Source organism: Hyperolius riggenbachi, chromosome 6 (assembly GCF_040937935.1).
Source record: "Hyperolius riggenbachi isolate aHypRig1 chromosome 6, aHypRig1.pri, whole genome shotgun sequence".
Classification (NCBI taxonomy): Eukaryota; Metazoa; Chordata; class Amphibia; order Anura; family Hyperoliidae; genus Hyperolius; species Hyperolius riggenbachi.
In genome coordinates, this window is record NC_090651.1 from 190,509,317 (window position 1) to 190,525,029 (window position 15,713).

Here is a 15,713-nt window from a genome sequence, read left to right on the forward strand (position 1 = left end):
ATGGTCAAAAGGAGGAGTGGTAGGAATTCCTCAAGTAGCAGCCCCCGTTCGTATACTACAAATACATGGTTTAGGCCACAAGGGACTCAAGCAAACAATGGAGGAGGTAAGTAAAAGGTTTTGTGCAGAAAATTTAAAACAAGTCACAGAAAGTATGATTTCAAGATGTCTCACTTGTGCTAGAAACAATGTCCAAGGTAAAAAAAGTAGGCCACCATGAACACTTACTGCCCCCACAAGGGCCATTTCAGGAATTACAAATCGATTTTACACACATGCCAAAGGCAACAAACGGGTGTAAAATTCTTTTGGTAATTGTTGACAGATTCAGCAGATGGCCAGAGGCTTTTGTGGTAAGGAAAGAGGATGCAAAAACAGTAGCAAAGATTTTGTGCAAAGAAATTATTCCCAGGTGGGGTTGCCCAGTCAGAATCAGCTCTGACAACGGAACCCCATTCACGGCAAAGATAACACAGTCCATAGCTGAACAGTTGGCTATAGATTGGAAGTTCCACATACCATATCACCCCCAGAGTGCAGGTGTTGTTGAAAGAATGAATCGCACACTGAAGGACAAACTGAGGAAGGCAACTGAGGGTACCTACCATAAGTGGGACCAGTACTTACCTGCGATTCTTGCTGAAGTCAGAATGACTCCAGACCCAAGAACCAGGTTATCTCCTTTCGAAATTTTGATGGGGAGACCCTTCCCAACCCCATGGACAGCGAGTCCATTAATTCTGATACCTGGAGACTTGCAGCAGATACAAGAGGAATATGTAGCAAAATTGATTGAAAAATTAAATAGTGATTATGGTGATATTTCGCTCTCGTTTCCTTTGCCAACAGGTGCACCGACCCACCCATTCAAACCTGGAGACAGAGTCCTGGTGAAGGCCCTCCATAAGTTGAAGTCGCTGGACCCACCCTACGGACCCCCTGTGACAGTCCAGGCAGTGACCAGAACAGCGGTATTGACAGACGACTCCCCTGTTTGGATCCACGCATCGCGATTGAAGGAAGCCCCACCTCTGGGTCCCACGCGCGCGGACCAGAGCGAGTGACCAGTATCAGATGAGTTCCAGTTGGATCCAGACGGAAGCATCAGTACAATGCCAATGTACACCTCTACTCCTGGAAGAGTTCCCATTCAAGCAGTGCTGTTCTCAGAGTCTGAGTGATCCCGCCCTTTTACAAAAGGTTGGGATCAAAGGTTGGGTTGAAAGGTTTTATTAATGTGCTACTTAAATCACCCCGATATTAAAATATATACAGCACATCAAAACTATCTTAAAATGACATCATTGCTCCAACTAGTCAGCAGCACATTCCTGCAGATGGTGCTTTACAGATACATTAATAATTAACTCTAACTCTAGAAGTTCCAGGCACCTTTGAGAGACAGAATACAAAACCTGTATTTGAATACCCACTTGGTATATTACCATACAAGCCACTGTGACAGAGATCTGAAGACTCAGACATATTCATGCATTGTTGTTAAGAACCTGGTCTATTGAAAATTAACGCATGTAACAAATTCTACCTCTGCCAGTGTTTACAGAACAACACATGCTATTGTCTTTGCTGTCTCTACTATGTCTGCGCTATTGTCTCCACTACTTCACATGGGCACACCGGTTTAACCTGGTTCTTCCCCCTACATCAGGGTGTATATAAGATTGACCTGTAAATAAAGATTTCAGATGCATTTTCACCAACTTAAGAGTCGTGATCATTGCATCTCCCAGCTGGAGAGAGGCTACTCACTAAAACCAGGGAGTTGAATCCATAGGTCTGACTGCTGCTAAAGTGATCGTGCAGCCACCTCGGAAGGAATCAAGCTAACAGGGAGGATGGGGGTTTATTGCCCAAGCTATAAGGGGAAAAGGAGGGGTGTGATACTGGATACAAGGGAGGAGGGAGGGGACCCATAAAGGGAGAAAACGTCTCTATATAAGTATATAAAATATATATAATTTGTGTACTTACACATCACAAAGACACACACCATAGATTTATACTATGCACAGTCAGATACTCCACACATACAGCACACAGATACAAGCAGCCATTTATACACAGAACCATACGCATACACACATACATAAAGCATACACATACAAGCAGCCATTTACACACAGATCATACGCATGCACACACATACAAGCAGCCATTTGCACACAGATCCACACAAACATGCACACACATACAAGCAGCTATTTACACAGGTCCATACACATGCACACACATACAAGCAGCCATTTACACACATATCATACACATGCACACACATTAGAGTTGGGCCGAACCTCCGATTTTAGGTTCGCGAACCCTGTTCGCGAACTTCCGCGAAAGGTTCGGTTCGCGGAAAAGTTCACGAACCGCAATAGACTTCAATGGGGAGGCGAACTTTCAAAGTTTTAAAAAATTCTATCAACTGGAAAAATGATAGAAAACATGTTTCAAAAGCTCTAATACCTGGAGCCACACCAGTAGAGTACTTAGACATGTCACATCAAACTCAAAGTGACAGGTGCCCCGCCCCCTTTTCACACCCTTTCCCCGCCCCTTTTTCACGCCCTTTCCCCGCCCCTTTTTCACACCCTTTCCCCGCCCCTTTTTCACACCCTTCCCCGCCCCTTTTTCACACCCTTTCCCCGCCCCTTTTTCACACCCTTTCCCCGCCCCTTTTTCACACCCTTCCCCGCCCCTTTTTCACACCCTTTCCCCGCCCCTTTTTCACACCCTTTCCCCGCCCCTTTGTCACACTCTTGCCCCAGCCCACACAGTGAAACACCGCCCCCACCATATATTAAGCATGACTGACAGGCAAAGCACAAGCAGGCAAATGCCTTCTACCAAAGAAATTTTGAGAAAGCATTATTATAATTTAAAAGCCGCCGGTTCTTATGGCGGTGTCGACAGCCTGCATAGAGTTGTTCGGAAGTATGGATTGAGCAGGAAAGCTGTCAAAAACTGGCTTAATAGACAAGACACATATACTTTATACAAGCCTGCTAAGAAGAAGATTAAAAGAAATAAAATTGTTGTCTCAGATATAGACGCCCAATGGCAGGCGGACCTGGTGTCTATGATAGATTTTTCAAGTTACAACGACGGTGTGAAATATATTTTATCGGTCATAGATGTTTTATCTAAATATGCTTGGTGTGTTGGGCTGCGCAATAAAGCTGGGGGAACTGTGGCTAAGGCTTTTGAGTACATATTTCGCACTAGCGATCGAATACCCAGAAAACTAGAAACCGACAGAGGTCGAGAATTCATGAATAAACCTATGAAAAAGCTTTGTGCAGAGCGTGGAATAAAACATTTTTTTACAACAAACACAGTCAAGGCAGCCATCGTAGAACGTTTTAATCGCACTTTGAAAACCAAGCTGTGGCGCTATCTCAGACACCGAAATACATACCGATACATCGATAATTTACAAAACAGCTTAACAAGTTATAATAACACATACCACTCCTCTATACGATGCAAGCCGGCGTCCGTTACAAAAAACAATTCTTTGTTAATCTGGAAAAATCTGTACCAAGATTATACGTGTGTTAAAAAGATTAAGCCGGCGCTTGCAGTTGGTGACCACGTGAGAATTTCCTGTTATAAAAGTATATTTACAAAAGGTTATGAGCAAAGCTACACGGAAGAGATCTTTACAATACAAGCTATCAACACCAGAGGTCTCAGGCCTCTTTATAAGTTGAGAGATCTGGCTGGGGAAGTCATTGAGGGATCGTTCTATGATGATGAGCTACAAAAAGTGCCGCTTCATAAAAACAGAATTTATCGGATAGAAAAAATTATAAGAAAAAAACGAGTGAAGGGTAAAAATTTGTACCTAGTTAAGTGGCTCGGATACCCTGAAAAATTCAACGAGTGGATTCCGGAAAACCAGCTGCCCGAAATATAAAATATGCAGACGGATTCCTTTTTTATTACACTACCGTGCAATGCCTCATCAAAAATTTACCCAGAGAATACCATCTCAACCTATACAACTAAATTGGCTAAATCTGTGGACCTTCGTGGCGAGTGGGAAGTAGCAATCACCGAAATACAGTATCCGCATTCATGGTATACCTTTGAAGTGCCCGAGGGTATTTTTCACGCCGGGAAACGTGGAGAACCGTTAAGAGATTATTATGTTAGAGCCGGGTATTATCACACTATCGACGATCTTATCAAAGGAGTTAATCATAGACTCGAAAAAGCAAAGCTACCCCTGGACCAGATTAAATTGACCTATGATGAAGCGGAAAGAACTGTTAGCCTGTATAATTCAACCACACACTTTTTCATACCGGGTAAAAAATTGGGGCATATATTAGGTTTACCTGTACCAACACCTGATCAACTGAAACTTCTAAAAGCTGGGCACCATCCTTACTACCCACCAGAGCCGAGCCAAACACCCCAAAACACCAAAATATTCTACCCTGATATCAGAGCAGGATTTTATACACTCTTTGTGTACACAGATATAATAGAACATCAGCTAGTAGGGGATGCCTACGTTCAATTACTAAGGACCGTTGAAATCAGCGGGAAAGAGAGGGTCCGTAGCTGTAGCGCAGCGGAATGCGGAGGGCCCGGGCATGATGGGGTAGCCGTCTCCCCGGCAGTGTAGGGGTTAGCGTGGGTTGGGGGCGGTGCAGGCTAGGAGGCAGCACAGAGAGAAGGAGGGGGCGGGTGTTGGTGGTGAGGGGAGTGTCAGTCTTTCCCGGGCAAGGCGGCGGAAGTAGCGGGGCGGGCACTTCCGGTTTGAGCAGCAATGGAAGAAGCTGCTTGCCGGACGCCCGCTGCTCCCGCTGACATGGAGGGACTGGAGCTATTGGTTGCCCGGATCCGGGCAGAGGCAGGAACGAGGGGCCCCTCATGGGTCACGGTCCAACTGGCGGCCATGGGAGCAGGCACCTCAGCGGAGGCTGCGGCAGACAGCGCGCCGCTGGCGGCGGCAGAGCCCAGCGCTCCCCCAGCAGAAGCAGGTGAGCAGAGAGGAGAGGTGAGGAGACAGTCCAGGCCTCCGGAGAGGCTAAGCCCAGACCCCCATGCAGGAGCGCGGCGTCGCTCAGGGAGCCCCATTAGGGACCCTCCGCCCCCCCCAGCAAAGCGCACTCAGAAAACCCGGGGGTCCGGCGGGAGGAATCCCACCCAACACCGGGATTCGTCCGGAGCAGGGCCATCCAGCGCGGCCGGTTCCTCCCACCAGCAGGCAGCAAGAGGGGATGCGGCCATTAGTCCCCGCGCGGCGCGGCAGACTAAGCGGGCCCAGCACAAGGATGGCCATCACACGGGTGCCGCCCCTCCTTCCGCGGCGGCAGCCCACCATACTCAGGGCGGGAATAGGAGCTCCGCAGCCAAGGGCAAGTCGAAGGGATCCGCCAAGAAGAAACGCAGGCAAGACAGCGGTTTGCAGCAGCAGCAGACGCGGCAAGAGCAGCACAGCAGGAGCCTTGCACATGGGGACGGCTCTGCTTCCGAGGTCGATTCTGTAGCAGAGGACGATGACGGCACAGCGGGTGGATCCGGCATGACGGCTGGCAGGGACTTGCGTCCGGGGCAGCCAGGTGAGACCAATTTAGCCGCAGTAAATGCCTTAGCCACGTTATTGTTGGGGATTTGTGGGGGTCATCAGGGGGGGGCTGGGGGCGTGTCAGTAGTGCCAGGGTCGCAGCCAGGGCAGACGCAGCCTTCACCTTCCACGGCGCTAGTAGTGCCGCCAATCGGGTCACCTTTGTCACCGGTGGGAGCTTGGGCGCCCGCACCCCCAGTAGTGGCGTCACATGCGGGGTTAGTACCCTTGGGGGCCCCCTTACCCCTGGCAGCAGGTGCGGGCGCGCGGGGGGTGGTTCAGGTGGCGCAGCCTGTTACGCCGGGATTGGATAGTGTGCAGTCGGAGGTGGCGGTTCAGACGGAGGGGACGGGGTGTGATTCTACTTTGTCTAGTGGGGGGGGCCAGGTGCGTTTAGCAGATGCATCGCACGCGGAGCTTTACATTTGTTTTAATGGTCTTCTTGGTTCCCATCTGAAGCAAGAAGTGAAGGAACGCATCTGGAGGGGCGAATATATCGAGATATTTTCGCTCCTTCAGCTGGAAAAGTTCAATTTAGATAAGGGTAAGCCGGATGAGAAGAAGAGGGAGGAGGAGCGGCGTTATAGACTGATTCCCCGCACGTTCCAGAACTGGTTCCAGGCTTTTTCAATCATGGCTAGCGTGATTGGGGAAAAACAGCCCGAGCATTGCTCGGCGTTGTTTGGTTATATGGACTCGATCGGGGAGGCTCATCGGTCGTACGGTGGGAACGCTTGGCTACGGTACGATGAGCAGTTCAGGCAGGAGAAGGCGGTAAGGCCTGTGATCCGCTGGGATCACAAGGATATTACCTTGTGGATGCGGCTGATGATCCCGGCCAGAACCACTCAGTCCTTTCCCGCGGTGGCCGGCGGGTCGGCCACTACTGGCCAGCCGGCTAACCGAGGAAAGGGCATATGCTGGCAGTACAACGACGGATCCTGTCGTTTCGGTCAGTCCTGCCGCTTTAAGCACGAGTGCTCCAATTGCGGAGGCTCACATGCGGCTGCCAGGTGCTACAAGCAGCGAAGGGCAAGGTCTGGGGATTCTGCACGTAAGAGGGACGACACCGGTGAAGGGGGTAGAGATGGCGCGCTTTCTAAACAGGTATCCTGAGCGGGAGGTGGCCGAATTCTTGAGGTCGGGCTTTGAGGAGGGTTTCCGGATCAAAAGTAGTTGTTTGTTGCGGTCGGAGCCCCCCTTTCGGAACTTGAAGTCTGCCTATGAGTTCCCAGAGGTCGTGGATACGAAGATTGCGAAGGAAGTGGCGGCGGGTCGTTTGGCTGGTCCGTTCACTTCTCGGCCCTTAGCTGATTTAATTGTGTCCCCGTTGGGTGTGGTTCCCAAAAAAGAACCGGGGTCTTTTCGGTTAATACATCATTTGTCGTTTCCTCGTGGTTCGTCGGTTAACGATGGTTTGCTAGGCGATGATACGTCAGTGGTGTACACTTCATTCGACGCGGCTCTATGCTGGGTCAGGCGCTTGGGTCAAGGGTCGTGGTTGGCAAAAACCGATATTGAATCGGCTTTTCGGCTGCTGCCCGTTCATCCTTCCAGTTTTCGTTTGTTAGGTTGTTTTTGGAAAGGTGAGTATTTCGTAGACCGGTGCCTACCCATGGGGTGCTCAATTTCCTGCGCGTATTTTGAGCGGTTTAGCACGTTTTTGGAGTGGGTCGTAAAGGATATGTCGAGCGTACCATCAATTATACATTATCTCGACGATTTTTTGTTTATGGGAGCAGCGGGTTCCCCTGATTGTGCCTATGCATTGGCTAACATGCGGCACGTCTGTGAACGCTTCGGGGTCCCACTTGCGGAGGATAAGACGGAGGGCCCGGTCACGTCGCTAAAATTCTTAGGCATCACCATAGACACTGTTGCTATGGAATGCAGTTTGCCGACCGACAAGGTGGAGAACTTAAGGGAGACCATTTTGGCCGCGATTCATAGCAAGAAAATAACTTTGCGGGAGATGCAGTCTATGCTAGGTAAGTTGAATTTTGCCTGCAGAATAATGCCCATGGGGCGGATCTTCTGCAGGCGCCTGGCTATGGCTACTGCTGGGATAGCGGCGCCACACCACCGGATTCGGTTAACGGCGGATCTCAAGTCGGACCTGCAGGTGTGGTTGATTTTCTTGTCAGACTTCAATTGTAAGTCCCTGTGGATGCAGGAAACGGTGAGTAACTCGGACTTAGAGCTTTTCACGGATGCGTCGGGCGCCCATGGTTTTGGTGCTTTTTTCGCGGGTCGATGGTGTGCGGTTCCTTGGGACAGGTCCTGGGTGGAGGCGGGTTATACTTCCAATCTGGTGTTATTGGAGCTTTTTCCCATAGTGGTGGCGGTTCAGATTTGGGGACAGCAGCTGGCCAATAGGCAAGTCAAGATCAATTGCGACAACATGGGAGTGGTATTGGCGATCAACAGGTGTTCGGCATCCTCTCCCCCGGTGATAAGTCTGATGCGGCAATTGGTCTTGGACTGTTTACGTTTTAATATTTATTTGTTTGCGGTACATCTGCCAGGGGTTGATAACGTGGTCGCTGATGCACTTTCTCGATTTCAGTGGGACAGATTCCGGGCGGCGGTTCCCACGGCGGAAGAACGTGGGGTTCCTTGCCCGTCCACGGCGTGGAGGATTCCTTTCGAGCGGTATCCTTCATGATTGGGAGATCCTTGTCCGAGTCGTCGGCAGCAGCGTACACGTTGGTATGGAACGCGTGGGATGCTTTGCTGATACAAGTGGGCGGTTGTGCTTCAGACGAGCAGCGGCTGTGTTTGCTACTATATTTCCTGGGTACTAATTTCGTGGAAGGCATTTCGGTGTCGGCAGTGCTCAAAAAGTTAGCAGCTCTGGCTTTTTGGTTTAAAGTTAGGGGGTTCTCGGACGTGACTAAAGATTTTCGGGTAAGACAGGCGGTAAAGGGGTACCGGGTGGGAGCCATTCGCAGGGAAGCAAGACGCCCGGTGACTTTTGAATTGTTGGGTAGGCTGGCGGAGGCGCTGCCAGGCTTGTGTTTTTCAAGCTATGAGTGCGGACTTTTTCAGACCGCATTTGTGCTAGCCTTTTTTGGGGCATTTAGAATCGGGGAATTAGTGAGTAGGAATAAGTCAGGAGTGGGAGGCATCCTCGCGGAACATGTTACCGTCCTCGCGGATTCGGTGGTCATTTATTTACCGCGCTCAAAGACCGACCAACGGGGAAAGGGCCGGTCCATCACACTTTTCCAGATCGGTGGACCGTTATGCCCTCTTTTAAACGTACAGAGCTTGATGACAGTTCGCCCTGCTCAATCGCTAGTGTTTCTGGTCCATTCGGATGGCACAGCTTTGTCCCGTTTTCAGTTTGTCACGATATTTAGAAAATGCTTGGCTCATCTCGGCCTCCCTTTCCTGGAGTTTGCCTCCCACTCTTTTCGCATTGGGGCGGCCACTGAGGCGTCACGGTGGGGATTGAGCGAGGGGGTCATAAAGCAGATAGGGCGTTGGGAGTCAGCTCGGTACAGGACATATGTCAGACCCCATTTAGTGTAAAGGGGGGGGGGGGGGTTTGTCTTGGGGGATCCGGGCGAAAAAAAATGCTGTCAGTTTTTGTTCTTTTGTTGCAGGTCCGCAGGTTGTGGTCTGGATCGTAGGGCACTCCTACGTCAGCAGGGGGGCGAGAAGGGCCGATGTTAGGCCTGAGGGCCGGCAGCTCGGCTTTCCCAGGGATCAGGTACGTATCCGGTGGATAGGTTTCCCTGGGATGGTGTGGCCCAGCCTTCTGCCGGAGCTACATACTTTAGCACGTTTAGATAGGCCCCCCGATATCCTGGTGTTGCATGTAGGGGGGAACGATCTGGCCGCTAGGTCCACCAGGGTGGTCATCAAGGAGGTCAAGTTTGACTTCTTGAGGATCCGGTCCCTGTTCCCAGAGACCATTGTGGTGTGGTCAGACATTGTGGCCCGGGGTTACTGGAGGTTGGCCAATTCTGTCCTGAAAATTAACAAAGCTAGAATTAAGCTAAACAAAGAGGTGGCGAGGTTCTTCATAAGGAACGGAGGGTTGGCCATACGGCATTTCGAGTTGGAGGAGGAGATTGAACTGTTCCTAAAGAGAGACGGGGTGCATCTTAATGACATTGGGATGGACTTATGGGCCCTGGGCATCGAGGATGGGATTCAGCGAGCTCTGAGGTTGGGGGCCTCAAGGGCATAAGGGGTCACGCCCTTGTCGTGGTGGAGGGGTAAAAAGGGGCTCCGGAGGTTAGTGCCTTGGGAAGGAGATTTGTCATGGGACGAATCCGCTGGTTTTGAAGAAGGAAAGCAAGAGAGAGACGACTTTGGGGCATGCAGCTGTCCCCGAGCCGAGCTACGCGGCTGGGGGCCGGTACAAGGCTGCATGTCACACGGGTGTTTTTGGAGTACGATTTTCGGTGCCTCCGGACCCTTTTACCCCAGTTCTTGATGGAGATCGTTTTAGTTATGTTGTGGTTTCTATTTGGTTTGGAACATTGTTAATTGGCTGAATAAAGAAGGGGCTGCTATGGCCTTAAATTAATCCAATGCCAGGTAGTCCGTGTCTATTATTTTTGGAGTTTTTAAGTCAAGGGGGAATGTGGGGTCTCTGGGGGGTAAGGGGAAGTAGGCTCTACCATTATCAAGAGAGGGTCCGTAGCTGTAGCGCAGCGGAATGCGGAGGGCCCGGGCATGATGGGGTAGCCGTCTCCCCGGCAGTGTAGGGGTTAGCGTGGGTTGGGGGCGGTGCAGGCTAGGAGGCAGCACAGAGAGAAGGAGGGGGCGGGTGTTGGTGGTGAGGGGAGTGTCAGTCTTTCCCGGGCAAGGCGGCGGAAGTAGCGGGGCGGGCACTTCCGGTTTGAGCAGCAATGGAAGAAGCTCCCTCCCTCCCTCCCTTTATGTTTTTTGTTGTGTGTGTTTTGCTCTTGTTTGTCATTGCAGCCGGAGGGGTAAAAAGGGGCTCCGGAGGTTAGTGCCTTGGGAAGGAGATTTGTCATGGGACGAATCCGCTGGTTTTGAAGAAGGAAAGCAAGAGAGAGACGACTTTGGGGCATGCAGCTGTCCCCGAGCCGAGCTACACGGCTGGGGGCCGGTACAAGGCTGCATGTCACACGGGTGTTTTTGGAGTACGATTTTCGGTGCCTCCGGACCCTTTTACCCCAGTTCTTGATGGAGATCGTTTTAGTTATGTTGTGGTTTCTATTTGGTTTGGAACATTGTTAATTGGCTGAATAAAGAAGGGGCTGCTATGGCCTTAAATTAATCCAATGCCAGGTAGTCCGTGTCTATTATTTTTGGAGTTTTTAAGTCAAGGGGGAATGTGGGGTCTCTGGGGGGTAAGGGGAAGTAGGCTCTACCATTATCAAGGTGGTGGGATAAGCACACAAAGATACAGCAGACCCGACTATATACCGCTCTGCAAGCACCACTTCGATTCAGTAACCATTTCAATTCAAACCGATCAAGGGAAACCTGTTAGGTTTAAGTACGGAAAATCCGTTGTGAGACTTCATTTCAGACAACGGCGCGTAACAGCGAATTGAAATGTTGTCGCAGAAGTTGTATGGAGACCCGAATATCTACACGCGATATTACCTGGCGCAAGCGGGCTATGGATTGGAAGGTTTCCAGGGAGAGGAATTTATGCATGGTTCGGGCCTAGCAGGTCTATTCAGAGGGTTATTCCGTAGGGTTGTTCCTCTGTTTAGAAAAGGCATTGAACTTGTAAAGCCGCATGTGAAAACCGCAGCCAGAAATATCGCCAAAGACGCTGTCGCAACAGTGTCAACGGCGGTGTTGGATAGAATAAACAGGCCAAAACAAGACCAGGACGGGTCAGGTGTTGTGTATATACGCAAAAAACAACGTAAACGAAAAAGACATATTGACAGCATAGTTCTTCCACCTTTTCTCAATAAAACCAATGGTCGCAAGAAGCGCAGAAGACAGAAATCACCAGCTCGTTCACCAGGCGACATCTTTTAATCGGCGACATGGCTTTCGTGCACGACTGCTCGACCGAGTATGCCAAATCAGAATTGGATATCTTTCAAATACCACCGACACAAACAAGTATTGAAAAATCTATTTATGTAGAAATACAACCTATCGCCGCAATAGCTGACGGCACCCCCTTGGAATTCTTTATATCCGGAAGCGGCGAATATTATTACGACTTAAATAATACCTTGCTACATATCACCTGCCGAATACTTAAAACGGACAACACGCTCCTGCAAGATGGCGCTCGTGTAGCATTGGTTAATTACCCTATAGCCAGTCTTTTCAGTCAGCTAGATATATCACTCGGCGATCGATTAATATCTACAAGCGATAATCTGTATACCTACAGAGCCTATATAGAAACACTTCTAAACTATAACGCACAGACTTTGGCGACACAGTTTACAGCCGGTTTATTCTATAAGGATACAGCGGGACATTTTGATGACCGTGCGCTGGACGGTAACAATGCAGGCTTCATCAAAAGAGCGCAATTTACAACACGGTCCAGAAGCGTCGAACTAGTGGGTCCAATTTACGCCGATGTCTTTAATCAGCCAAAGCTGGTCCTGAATGGATTAGACCTGAAGATTAAACTCACCAGGAATAAAGACTCTTTTTGCCTTATGAGTGCCGAAGCTGAGGCGTTTAAAGTGCAGATACAAACAGCGTCGTTATATATTAAAAGGGTTCAAGTCTCACCAGCCGTGAGGATCGGTCACAGCCAGGCGCTGTTAACCGCTAACGCAAAGTACGCCATTGACCGGGCGTGTCTCAAAGTATACAGCATACCGGCCGGGGCACGAATTTCCAACCATGAAAATCTATTTCTCGGCAATATACCAAAAATCGTGATACTCGCTCTGGTAGGAAATGAAGAATTTTCTGGAAGTTACCAGAGGAATCCGTTGCGGTTCGGTCACTATAATGTAAATTATGCCTGCCTGTATTTAGACGGTCAACAGATACCTGCAAAACCTTTCCAGCCTAACTTTCAGGCAGAAGCACCACAGATGAGCTGTTTGCCCCATACATAAAACTACACCTCAGGGATAAGCAAGAGGCTTCTGGTTATCCCAGCTGGTGTAAAAACGATGCTGACAAAAAGCAATACATTGACTCGTTTTATGAAAAAGAGGGTGTTTGCCTACGAGCTGATGAAATAGCGGTGAACCCCGCTAAAAGACAGATATCCAAACTTTTCCTGAATTCTTTGTGGGGTAAATTCGGTCAAAGGTCAAACCTGCCGCGCACCAGCATCGTTTCAGATCCTGATGAACTTTTCAAGCTGGCATTTTTACCGTGCCATGAGCTGTCTGAGGTAAATTTTATCACTGATGAGACAGCTGTGGCCAATTGGAAATATACCAAAGACCACTATACCGCCAACAAAAACACTAACATCTTTATAGCCTGTTTTACCACAGCTTATGCCAGATTGGAACTGTATCAATTACTGGACAGACTGCAAGAACGTGTTCTTTACCACGACACAAACTCTGTCATTTTTGTAAGTAAAGAGGGTGAGTGGAACCCTCCGTTGGGTGATTTTCTTGGGGAATTGACTAGCGAAGTGGATGATGATACATACATTACAGAGTTTGTCTCTGCGGGCCCCAAGACCTACGGCTACAAATTAAATACTGGGAAAACGGTCTTGAAAGTTAAGGGTATAACGCTCAATGTGGCTAACGCACAGGTTATTAATTTTGACAGCTTGAAAGATCTTGTGTTGGATTACCCGGGCAATTCAGACTCTAAGACGCAGAAAAGAATAGGCATAGAACAGCCTGGTATTGTCAGAAATAAGAAGCTTTGGCGCATAGAGACAAGGCCTCTACGCAAAACACAGAAGTGCGTTTACACAAAAAGACAACTGGTAAATGACTATACCACACTGCCTTTTGGCTACTGAAACACATAGTTATGGACCCACGGATTCAACACCCTTTCTCATGCATTTTGGCCGGCCCCTCCAATTCTGGAAAGAGTTATTTTGTAAAACAGCTCTTATTACACTCCGACACACTTATGTCGCACAAACCTGAAAATGTTGTTTGGTTTTATGCATGTTGGCAAAAACTGTATGATGACCTCTCTCGTTTGTTTTTACACATCAAATTTGTTGAAGGGTTACCGCCTACTTTTACAGATGAGGAGCTGTTCCCACCTGACAAGGTAAATTTGGCAGTTGTTGATGATCTCATGGAAGCGGCTTGTGAAAACCTTGAAATACAGCAGGCATTTACCAAGTATGTTCATCACAGAAACCTGAGCATAATGTATCTTGTCCAAAATGTTTTTTGCCAGGGTAAAAAAAGCAGGACCATAAATCTGAACACTAAATATATGGTTCTTTTTAAAAACCCGCGTGATAAATTACAAATCACCACGCTAGCTAGACAAATGTACCCTGGTAAAATACGTTTCTTTTTAGAGGCTTTTGAAGATGCCACACACCCGCCTTACGGCTACTTATTGGTAGATTTACGGTCGGATACTCCGGAGGAACTCCGCTTAAGATCTGGTCTGTTCCCACCGGACCTACCGGCTGTATATTTGTACAAAAAGCAGGGCTCTAAAAAGTAATTTTTCCATCATCCTTGTCATTCTTGGCCGGGCATACACAGCTGTAAGATGTCTAACAGATTACGCAGAAACTGGACCATTTTAAAAGCTCTGGTGAAAGCAAAACCAGCGGTCCGAAAATCAATTTTACGTAATGCCAGTAACGATTTGATTTCAGCTATTGGTGAAATCGCGCTCAACATTTTAAAAGGAAAGATACCCCTGAAAGAGCGTCAAAAAAATATACTTAAAAAGTGGCGCCGCGCTATAAAGAAGTTGAGCGATAAAACACTCCCCATTAAAACCAAGAAACGTCTTGTGAACCAGTCTGGTGGGTTTATAGGACCGCTCCTCGGCTTTGCAATTCCCTTAATAACAGGGCTGATTGCTAACAGCGTTGGTGGTTAGTGATGGAGCAGGCTGAGAAAATGTTCTTGGTGTCCAAACAAGAGCTAGATAAAATAAAGAGACCTTCTCCAAACACCACCGACATTCGCCAGTCTGTTACGCACCGTTTAGATGCAGAAATTAGTGAAATTTTGCGCAGGAATGACATACCTGATGATGAAAAAATTAAGAGATACACAGCTGTGCTACAGAGGTACTTGGTATTTGCCAGACAGGATGGTAAAGAAGCAGCTTCTTTAACATTGATAATGCCGCCCACATCTGATCAGAAGCAAATGACAAATATTTATGATAACAGAGACAAAGATATTGTTGAAATTCTTAATCTTGTTAATGACCGCTTTAAGAAAAATGCTGAGCTATTGTTAAACAAACTGTTACAATCAGATGATTTGGCTATGTGGAATGCGAGGGGTGAATTTGTTTACAAAGGCCAAACTGTACCTGGATCAAACATGGTAGATCTAGTCCGCAGTGCGACCCAGAGTCATGCTATGGCCGCAAGTAAAACACCTCCTGGTTGGAAAATATTTATGGATGCTATGGCTGAATTAAATGTCCCCTCTACCGTGGTTGGTAACACAAGGACAAGAGACCTGCTCGACAGCCTCAAAAAACAGCTGCACGGCGAATCACCCGCAACGCCTCATACACCTGTCAGTCGCAGGATGCTTATTCCATCACCAGGACTAACACAGGGGATTTTGTTACCTAAAAAAAGAGTACTTCCAATGCTGCAAACACAATGGCTAACGCTCTAATTCTTTTGATGAACGGACTTAAATTAAAAGGATTGCCCCGTACAGAAATTAGATACTTTGAGCGATATATGTACTGGGATAAAATGTTGCTTTGCATATTTTGCTTATTGTGTATAACGAATACTAGAAGTTATCTTTTAAATTTGAACAACGCATTTATAAAACATGTACGGAGATAAAATTATATTTTGTTCAATGTATATAAAGAATATTTTGAGTGGTGTGTGTATAAAAATGTTGAAAATTATATTTTACAATCGTATGCTATGACCACAATTACTATTAAGCCTTATATTCAATAAACACATAAACCTTTTACCGTGTCTTATTTTATTAATTAACAGTTCATGTCTCATGAAAACTATCCAAGGTGGGGGTGC

The 15,713-nt window shown here is 48.0% G+C and overlaps 1 protein-coding gene across 1 annotated transcript; it reads left to right on the plus strand.

Annotated features, from left to right (window-relative positions):
• Positions 1–4,752: 4,752 nt before the first annotated feature.
• LOC137522105 (uncharacterized) lies at positions 4,753–9,794 on the plus strand. Its single transcript, XM_068242133.1, has 2 exons — positions 4,753–5,591; positions 9,205–9,794. Exons 1-2 carry the CDS (start codon positions 4,796–4,798, stop codon positions 9,792–9,794), a joined length of 1,386 nt encoding a protein of 461 aa, XP_068098234.1. The 5' UTR covers positions 4,753–4,795.
• The last annotated feature ends 5,919 nt before the right edge of the window (positions 9,795–15,713 follow it).

Coding starts and splice junctions, on each gene's coding strand:
- LOC137522105 (XM_068242133.1), top strand. CDS start 4,796: ATGGAAGAAGCTGCTTGCCGGACGCCCGCTGCTCCCGCTGACATGGAG. Junction 5,592..9,204: donor CTTGCGTCCGGGGCAGCCAG/GTGAGACCAATT, acceptor CTTTTGTTGCAG/GTCCGCAGGTTGTGGTCTGG.